This window comes from Saccopteryx bilineata, chromosome 4 (assembly GCF_036850765.1).
Source record: "Saccopteryx bilineata isolate mSacBil1 chromosome 4, mSacBil1_pri_phased_curated, whole genome shotgun sequence".
NCBI lineage: Eukaryota > Metazoa > Chordata > Mammalia > Chiroptera > Emballonuridae > Saccopteryx > Saccopteryx bilineata.
In genome coordinates, this window is record NC_089493.1 from 285,097,537 (window position 1) to 285,107,715 (window position 10,179).

The 10,179-nt window shown below is 48.3% G+C and overlaps 1 protein-coding gene across 1 annotated transcript in view; it reads left to right on the forward strand.

The window, feature by feature from the left end:
- LOC136336520 (ectonucleotide pyrophosphatase/phosphodiesterase family member 7-like) overlaps positions 1-8,994 on the forward strand; it is a 34,505-nt gene extending 25,511 nt beyond the window's left edge. Inside the window, exons 3-6 of the mRNA XM_066278275.1 lie at positions 1,538-2,164; positions 4,558-4,798; positions 5,935-6,058; positions 8,078-8,994. Coding sequence (XP_066134372.1) covers positions 1,538-2,164; positions 4,558-4,798; positions 5,935-6,058; positions 8,078-8,168 — 1,083 coding nt within the window. The 3' untranslated portion in view covers positions 8,169-8,994. The remainder of the gene's footprint in view (positions 1-1,537; positions 2,165-4,557; positions 4,799-5,934; positions 6,059-8,077) is intronic.
- Positions 8,995-10,179: the final 1,185 nt, after the last annotated feature.

Sequence of the window (10,179 nt, forward strand, 5' to 3'; positions counted from 1 at the left end):
CTGTAACTTGCTGCCCTGCCGAGTTGCGCATGGCCTGACATAGAGGGAAGGTCACCAGGCCCCACTAACAAGGGTCTCAGTGTCAAGCAGCAATCCCAGGCTCTCTAAGGCCTTGCAAGACTCAGCCACATTCCCTCGCTGACTCACCCCACTCCTCTGATATAAGGAACCCTATACCCCTTTCTGCAGCCATTTCTGCCATTACTGAAGCCCTCGGTCTCATCTTCCCTCTGCAGAGCCCTAGCCTGGGGTGTACATGCCAGGATACAGATTCGCCTCCAGTGCCCCGCAGGAGGCAGAACCCGGAGGAAATCATCATTTCCCCTCTTCACCTGACCATTCTGCCTTGCCCAGTGCTCCTTGTCCTTCTCCAGGGAAAATAAAAGCTACGCTCACCGAACACTTACTAATGTGCTCTGCATGCATTTGGTTCTCGCAACTACCCCATGAAGTGGCATAATCATCTCCAGTTTGCAGATATGGAAACTGAGGTAGAGGGCATGAGGAGCATGCATCCAAGTGGGGGAAAAGGATGTAACCGGGCAATCCAGCCTCAGAGCACACTTTTAACTGCCATATTGTTCTGCCTCTGGGCAGGTCATCGGGCCCAGTGGTTGAGCAAAGATCGGCACAGGGAACAAGAGAGCAGTCCCCACTTCTTGCAAACACCCCCATATTTTGCAAGCATTATCTAGGGAATCAGGGCAGCTTCTCCCCTCTTCAATGACCCCAGAGGAAGTCCCAAGATCATATCTCATTAGTTCTGACTGGGACATGGGCCCAAGACTAGACCAAATACAGTGGCCAGAGAATGAGTGTCCTCTGTAACCAAGCTAGAGCCACATCCCCCATCTGCAGCCTGATGTGGAGCCACCACATCCCAAACCTGGCATGGAGCGAGGGCACAGAGGGGAGTCTCCAGGGGAATCAGGGGCTCTGAACCAGCAGACAGGGGAGTGGGTGCCGGGCAGGCAAATATATCAACTGTCTACTACACACACTGGGCACTTTATACACAAGGCCTGGGGTAGCTTGTTATACCTGGAGGCAAAGAGCGCCTACTAGGTGCCAAAACATGATGCCCAACACTTTATCTTAAAGTTATCTGGCGCAAACCTCTAAAACCCCATCAACAACTTTTTGGCATTTCACATGTAGAAACACTAAAGCATAAGAGATTAAAGAACTCAGCAGCACCAACTTAGAAAGCCGCATTTCTTCCATTCTAAGGAACTTTTTGTTCTCATTTTGCCCCCTCTGAAGTTAGAGCACATCTTCCAATCACTGGCGTGTAGTGGTTCAATTGGCAGCTTCTTGTTAGTCCATAAAATAAGGGCATGTCTTTCAGCTAACAAAATTTTATATTCAATGAAATCCTGGGGAAGCCAAGAATGAAATCCAACCCCTCCTAACTCCAAAGCCCATGTGTTTTCTAAACCTCTGCAGGAAGGCGGGGGGTGTCAACATGTTGAGCTTTGCTTGTGATGAGGAAGGTACCTGAAAAGGCCCTGATGGGATTTTCCTCTTGTGTTTGCAGGGGAGGAAGACTGCATCGTTCCACTATCCTGGCGGAGGTGCTAAATACCAAGGGGAAGCCGTCCAGCGGTCCCTGGTGGAGTCTTACACTCACCCAGACAGTGACGAGGCAGAGTGGAGGGAGAACATTGATATTGTCATGAACTGGTTCACTGAGGAAGACTTTGACTTCGTGACTCTGTACTACGGAGAGCCAGATAACGTGGGACATAAATTCGGGCCCGAGACAGAAAACAGAAGGGTCATTATTCAGCAAATCGACAGAACACTCGGGTACCTGGTAAAAGCCATTGAGAGGCACAGGCTGACTGAGCATCTCAATGTCATCATCACGTCGGACCACGGCATGACCACAGTAAAAAAGAAGCCCAATGTCACTGAGATCCTCTTGACCAAATACATCAGGTACAGGGACTTGGTCAAGTTTGATATCGTGGACTACGGAGGCTTTGGGATGATCCTGCCCAAACCAGGGCAAGAGGAAGCCCTTTACCAAGCGCTGAAGAATGCACACCCGCACCTCCATGTCTATAAGAAGGAGGAGTTTCCAGAACGCTTCCATCTGGCTAAGCATGAGAGGATCCTGCCCATCATGATGTATGCTGACTCTGGTTATAACATCAACGGGGTGAGTTGATTCTAAAATAAATAAAGTCATCTTGGATCTGGGAGAGCGCCACTGGATAGGGACAGTTCTAGAAAACAGTAAGATATAAATGCACGCACAATGAGTGATAACCCACTGTTTTCCACATGTTCCCCACCCACTCCCTTACCCCCCCATCCCACCCAACCACCCTGCCCCATGTTACCATAATGCAATAATAATGATAAATATTCCTGACCAAGGCTAAGTGTCCAATGCTGTGCTAAAAAACATGAGTTATTTCATTTCTGTCTTCACAACAACCCTAGAAATACTCTTATCTCCCTCATTCTAATGAGGAAGAAACCAGAGCTAGAGAAAAGTGGTGTGGGATCAGAAGTGGAAGGCTGAGGTCTGAACCCAAGCCTGCATGCTTGATTATTATGCACAGATCACCAGAAGATTCACACAAAAAAACCCTCCTGGTTCCCCTTTGCATATATAAAAAAAACAATCTACACACAAATGCTCACAGCAGCATTATTCACAGTAACCAAAAGGTGAAAACAATGCAAATGCCTATCAACTGATAAATGGATAAACAAATACGGTATAGCCATACAGTGGAATATTATGTAGCCATGAAAAGGAGCAAAGAATTGAAACATGCTACAACTTTTTTTCCCTTTGATTTTGATAGAAAGGAAGGGAGGCAGGGAGGAGAGAGAAGAGAAAGAGAGAGAGAGAGAGAGAGAGAGAAGCATCAACTTGTTGTTCCACTTAGTTGTGCAACTATTGATTGTTTCTTGTCTGCACCCTGACTGGGGCTTGAACCAGAAACCTCAGGGTTGACCCAGTGCCCTTGGGATCAAGTCAGTGACCCCAGGATTGAGCCAAGGACCTCGGGATCGAGCCAATGGCCCTAGGACCACACCAGCAACTTCGATGCTCTGGGACAATAGTCTGTCCACTGATGTGAAAACATTTAATGGGACACATGTTCCCAACATGACCAACAACATAGTTTGAGGGAATAGGATGCTGGGGTCAATTTAATCTCCTGGCAAAGTGACAATTAGATAGAAAATCCTTTGGTCTCAGTACATCTCACTGAGTACAGTTCTCAGACTCCCATCCGCCTGCCTGCCTTGAGGTACAGAGTAGAGTGGACACTAACCTTCTCTCTGCAGGGACTGAGGAGCTGACAAACCACATGAGGCCAACACTTGGGCACTTGCTCTTGGTGGGCTGCCCCATGGCCTCAAAGGTCATTAGGCTGGTTTCTTTAGCAAGGGTGAGGGAGCCTAAGCTGAATTAACACAGGAACTTTCTGTATTCACCAAGCCAAACACGAGACCAACTTACCAAAGTACATAGCATCACATTTCTTACATACTAGACTATCTATCGGTCCTAAGAAAATACAGGCTGTGATTGATGTTACTACGTCGTTTGAAAAAGAGCACTCGTTACACAATTACCTACAGTCCTTATTCCCTCCTTTCCAAACAGCCCCCAGAGTCAGCATACATCATGATTAGCAGGACCCTCTCATGCTTAGTATATATACACACTTTTGTGCCATAAAAAAATATACCTGGCTCTGGAACCAGACAGTCTGAGTTCAGATACCTGCTCCAAACCTTGCTACTACATGACTCAGTTTTCTTATCTTCAAAATAGGAACGAGGCCCTGGCCGGTTGGCTCAGTGGTAGAGTGTCAGCCTGGCGTGCAGGAGTCCCGGGTTCGATTCCTGGCCAGGGCACACAGGAGAAGCGCCCATCTGCTTCTCCACCCCTCCCCCTCTCCTTCCTCTCTGTCTCTCTCTTCCCCTCCTGCAGCCAAGGCTCCATTGGAGCAAAGTTGGCCCGGGCGCTGAGGATGTCTCTATGGCCTCTGCCTCAGGCACTAGAATGGCTCTGGTTGCAACAGAGCAATGCCCCAGATGGGCAGAGCATCGCCCCCTGGTGGGCATGCAGGGTGGATCCTGGTCAGGCGCGTGTAGGAGTCTGTCTAACTGCCTTCCCATTTCCAACTTCAGAAAAATACAAAAAAAACAACAACAAACAAACAAAAAACAATAGGGACAATAATAGTAGTGGCTTTGTTGGGCCACTAGAAAAGCAAAAAGAGTTAACATATTTATAAAGCATTCACAATTCATGGTACACTGCATGCTCTGTGCTTGAGCTTATTGTCATTGTCAGTGTTGTTATCTTCTTGCTGTTTCTAATGGATATGCTTTCTTTATTCTCTCTCAGAGATCTTTCAATTCCTTGCTCTTCTCTCTGTCACCGAAGAAAGCAGTATCCTCCCTTGTCATTTAAAATTTCAAAGGTTTGATGGATCCGACAAGCATAATATTAACTAAGGGGCAGTTTTCTTTCAGTGAACTGGAATCTAAAATGGCTTTTTGGTTATTATTCTTTTTCAGCGACTCATAATATATTTCAACAAAGGAGATCATGGCTTTGATAATGTCCTCATGGACATGAAGACCATATTCAGAGCTTTCGGGCCAAATTTCAAGAAGAATCACCTGGCTGAGCCTTTTGACAGCATCCATATCTACCCACTCATGTGTAAGCTCCTGGGGGTTACCCCCGAGCCCCACAACGGCTCCCTGGCAGTCACCCAGGCAATGCTCGTGGACTCGCACGACCAACAGCAGCCAGGTGAGATACAAAAGCGCCCACCAGAAAATTGGCAGTGTGATCTGTCCCGTCCTGAGAGAGAACAGGTTCACACCGTGGCCTCCTGGAGAAGGGAGAAATCGAGCAGAATAATCCTGTCTCCCGGTAGCATCAGCACCCCCAGCCCAAGGTGTCGGCAGCTCGAAAAAGATAGCAGAGGAAGTAGGGAACCCTGGACATGCTGGTGACATTTTACAGTGCCTCTGGGACAAAGGGAAGTCTCTCCACAGAGGAAGTCAGAGGGTAATCCTCCTGAGCCTCAGAAATTGTCTGCACTCTGCCTCCAGATGCCCCTCGTAGATATGAAAAACTAGCCTTCCTTCCCCAACTCCGTGATGCTGGCGCCCGGGAGAAAGCTGTCTGCCATTCCAGTCGTTGCTGAAAAATAAAGGGGGAGACAGGGGTTCCTGTAAATGAGGTGCTAATTCCTAAATCTGGGCAACATAAAGGAAGAAATGAATCATCTCTGGGAATTCAGTTGTTTACATACACTAGCCAGCTTTTCTTCTGCCGGGAGAGACTTAGCTACTGCCTGGTGATTTATCGAGTGCTTAGGGCAACTACATTCAATGAAAGCCGAGCATAAACAACATCACCCTTCTCCCTTCTTCCAAGCCACTGCCCATGATCTCCCTGTGAATTTACAGAAAGAAGGCCGTTTTGCAGAAAACTAATGAAATAAATGACCACTTCAGCAAATTATTCAGGCTAGTTTTTTTTTTAACTTTAGAGCTCTGTTCAACTATTTGGACCCTACCTCTGTCCAATAGCTCATTGCGAGCCAGGGTAAGGTGTGTTTGACCATCAGTTACTGAGAAGCAGGACATCCTCGCCGCTGATTCTCAGTGAATTGGCTTTTAAGCAAAATGGTCATTTGGCAAAGTGGTCATTAGGCAAATGGGTCACTCAGCGAATAGGTCATTTAGTAAATCGTCTTTCAACGACTTGCCCTGTGAGATTTCTCTGCAGTGAGCACATTCTTGGGTTAAATATACATTTCATTTCCATAATTAATATTCACTAGCGCATGGATGGGAAACTTCCTAGGGACCCAGGAGCAGCTGGAACAGCCTCTTAATAATCAGACAATTAAAAACCATCTGATTTTTTTTTAACAGGAGCAGAGATGCAGAGGGCGTCTGCTCTCCAAAAAACCGGGATTGGTCTTGGGGTTGTCACAGGAGTCCTTGCAGTTCTGTTTGTCACTATGGTGACATACACAGCGATTCGTCGGAAAAAGAAGTGAGTGGCCTTTGGGTTCCCTGCGGTATGGGCCCAGCGCTCAGAAGAGCCCCGGCTGCGTCTCCTCATCTACTGTCAGAGTCTCCAAATTCTTGATTTTTAACAAGGACCCTGCATTTTCACTTTGTGCTGCCCTCCCCCGCCCCCAAATTATGCGCTGATTGTATTAGTTTCCTAGAGCTTCCAGAACAGAGTACCGCAAACCGCGTGGCTTGAAACAACAGAAATGTATTGTTTCACAGATCTGGAGACTAGAAGTCCAAATTCAAGATGTCAGCAGGGCCAGGGTCTCTCTGAAACGTGTAGGGGAGGGTCCTTCCTTGCCTCTTCTAGCTTCTGGTGGTTGCCAGCAACCCTCGATGTTCTTTCTCTAATCTCTGCCCCCTCTGTCACACAGCCACCTTCTCCCTGTGTCTCTGTCTTCTAAGGACACTAGTCATGGGATTTAGAGCTCCGTGTAATCCAGTATGACCTCATCTTAATTTAATTATATCTACAAATAAGGTCACATACCTAGGTAGCAGGAGTTAGTGCCTTTTTTTTTTTTTTTTTTTTTTTTTTGTATTTTTCTGAAGCTGGAAACGGGGAGAGACAGTCAGACAGACTCCCGCATGCGCCCGACCGGGATCCACCCGGCACGCCCACCAGGGGCGAAGCTCTGCCCACCAGGGGGCGATGCTCTGCCCCTCCGGGGCGTCGCTCTGCCGTGACCATCCCACTCTAGCGCCGGGGGCAGAGGCCAAGGAGCCATCCCCAGCGCCCGGGCCATCTTTGCTCCAATGGAGCCTTGGCTGCTGGAGGGGAAGAGAGAGACAGAGAGGAAGTAGGGGAGGGGGATGGAGAAGCAAATGGGTGCTTCTCCTATGTGCCCTGGCTGGGAATCGAACCCGGGTCCCCCCGCATGCCAGGCCGACGCTCTACCGCTGAGCCAACCGGCCAGGGCCGGAGTTAGTGCTTTTAACATATCTTTTGAGGGGACACAATTCAACCTTCAACCCATAATATTGGTCCTACCACCAATCAAAGCATTCTATGAACCTAGTTCACCACTTTCTACCTCTCAATGGTTTATCATTAGACTGTACCTCTCGTATTATTACACCCAATCCTGACCATTCCTCTACTTTAACATAGCATGGGGTCTTCCAAAACACTATAAACTAAGGGAAGTTGGAACCGTACTTAACCTTAACTCCATTTCAAAGCCCACATTTAACATAATTGATACTTAAACTATAAAATGTTCCTGTAAGTTGAAACATGACCTATAAAGGTCTCTACACCCTGAAGCAACATTTTAGAAAGAAATCAATTGGTCCTTTTTTATAGAAACCATTAGCCATAGGAGAGATACAGGAAAAACTGCAATGTACTAACCAAATCGCCATGCCCACAGCATAATTTCTAAAAGGAAACCCTTCAATATAGTTAAAACGCACTAGGTTTTTCTTATTACTGTTAAAGGAGGCCTCAAATCCAGAAGCTGAAGCTTTACTATATAATGTGCACATACACATCCCTCTGGCCACTAGGAGGACCACTGGGACATGTCCAAATGCTTCTCGCCATATCAACACCACCTGGAATTTTTACTTGTCACGTTAAACAGCAGTCCTCACTTCACCTACTCCTGAACAGTACCATACCTTTGAGGGCCAAAGAATGTTAACCATCCCTTCAGTGCCTTGATCCTTCCAGATTCAGACCTGAAATGCATCACCTTTGTCCCTCCTGAGAGCCCACACTCAAAGATAAAGGTTTCTTTCAAGTGGACATCAATACTGTGGCCCACTCAGGGTCCTTCTCCAATCTGTTTCCCATCTGTGGCGTTAGAAAAGGTTGGACCAGCAGCCTGGGTTGATTAATACTTTAGTATAACGTCATACGGTGTTACTGTGGCATTGACTATACGTGTGCTTTTGCTCTTCAGAGGAAAGGCAATTAATAGTTATCTTGTGTTTTCATAGCCCTGTATTTATGAGTTTAATTGACTGGTTCTCATTGTTTTTTCTACTGCAGGCAGAGAGCTGATCAAAACAGCAGAAGTGAACCGGCTCACCAGACCCAGCTTCCAAGCGTCAGTCCTACACAACGAAGCATCAAATTATAGTTAAGACTCATTGTTGTATCACAGGTGATTCTATCTCAGAACACCAGGACTAAGAGGATTTATGCATGAATTCCATGTGAAAACACAGCAATAACCACAGCACACCTTCTTTATTTAAATCAACAGTGTTGAGCCCTAGCTGGATAGCTCAGTTTTTAGAGCATCATCCGGAAGCACAGAGGTTGCTGGTTCGATCCCCGGTCAGGGCTCATGCAGGAACGGATCGATGTTCCTCTCTCTCCCTCTCTCTCTCCCTTCCTCTCTGGCTAAATAAATTCTAAAAATAAGTAAAATTTTAAAAATATTTTAAATAAAAATTTGTTTTTAAAAAAAACAGTATTGAGATAAGAAAAGATGAACAATTTTTGTGTCAGGTTCTGTGCTCCCTTGGTTGTGGAAGAAGCACAACAGATATGAGAGAATAAATACATTCAATTGGAATTAATTCTCACTTGTGCTCACCACTGAGCAGTGCTCCAGTGCTCCTCACCCGAAAGGGGTAATGAGATCTAATCAGTCCTCTCATCTACCTTCTGCAAGTAGAGTTAACAAATTAGCTCTCAAGAAGCTTCTCAATGGCGCTTTACAAGAGATTTGTCAAGGTAATCGTGTAGACTTTGAGCACGAAGGCAGCACTGGTGAGTTGTGAACTGTTTGCCCTGCCTTTCACTCAAGACATAATAATGTCAAACAAGTAATTATCTTTCTCTTTTCCTCCCCCTCCCCACCTCTGTACCACCTCTTGGTACCCAAGAGGCCCCTTCCAGAGTTCTTCTTCCTGCAAAATGAAAACCCATGTGCTCGCCCACCTGGTGTACAATAACATCATACTTCTGCATGTATCTGTGCGTAATTAGTTCAATGTCTCTTTCCCCCAAGAGTCCCTGAGTCCCTAGGGAGCAGGAACCAGTCTGGGTTTTTCTCCCTGCTGCAGCCCCAGTTCCTGACAGAGCCAAGCACAGAATAAGTGCTTAGTAAGAACTTGGTGCACAAAAGTCCCCACGGGTTAAGGATGGACTCAAAGGCTGGGGAAGCCAGAGCTCCTGCCTCTGCTGGAGGAGATCTTCGAGAGGACTTGACTGCGGGTTGACCTGCGAACTGGCCCAGGGCAGTTGGAGCCCTCCCCTGCCCACCATTCCCACGGTGGAAGCCAATACTCGGACACAGACTTCAGAGAACTGTGGTGACGAGACCACCTGGACTGGGTACGTGGCTGAACCCGCGCGGACATCTGCAGAAACGTGCACAACACGTGTAAGCTTCTGGCCGGTAGCTACTCCCCCTGAGACACCCAAGACAAGACATCTGGAGCGGCCTGACTCGCTTCCATTTCTCTTTGCCTTCCGTGTAGCAGCCAGTGTGGAATCCAACACCTTGACCTAACTGCCCTTTCCCGAGGAGAGAAAAGGCGGCCATGGCCTGAGCCCACGGGTACGGGCCTGGCTAGACAACCCCGCACCCTCGAGGGGCATGAGGGCAGTGAGGGTCCCTCCTGCCCATCCACACAGACGGGTGGCACTGAAGGTGACAGGGCTAGGATAGGGCCGCAGGGCAGCCCCTGACAATGAGAACCTCAGAAAGGTGCAGGAACAGCAAGCATGATTACCAGAATCTCAGCCTCACGGGACGATCGAAAGGAACGCTAGCTGCGGTGAGAAACTCTGGCCACAAACCCTGACTCCGCCCCGAGGTGCCCTGACCACGCCCCCCGCCTCTGGCCCCACCTCCCAAGCCTCAAACCTCGCCTCTGAGAACCTCCTCCAGGACCCGCCTCAAACCTTCCCCCCCAAGTCCCGCCTCCCAGGGCCTCGGAAGACTTTGATTCGCTCCCCAACACCACACCTGAGGTCAGAGCACCGCCCGGCCCCGCCTAGACACCTCAAGCCCCGCCTCCCAAGCCTGAGTAGCGCCTGGTCCCGCCCCTGGTCCCGCCCCCGGTCCCGCCCCGGCCCTCCTGCCGGCTCTGGCTCTCCTCCTCTGGGCGCCTCCTCGCTTCCGTCCGGTCTCCCGA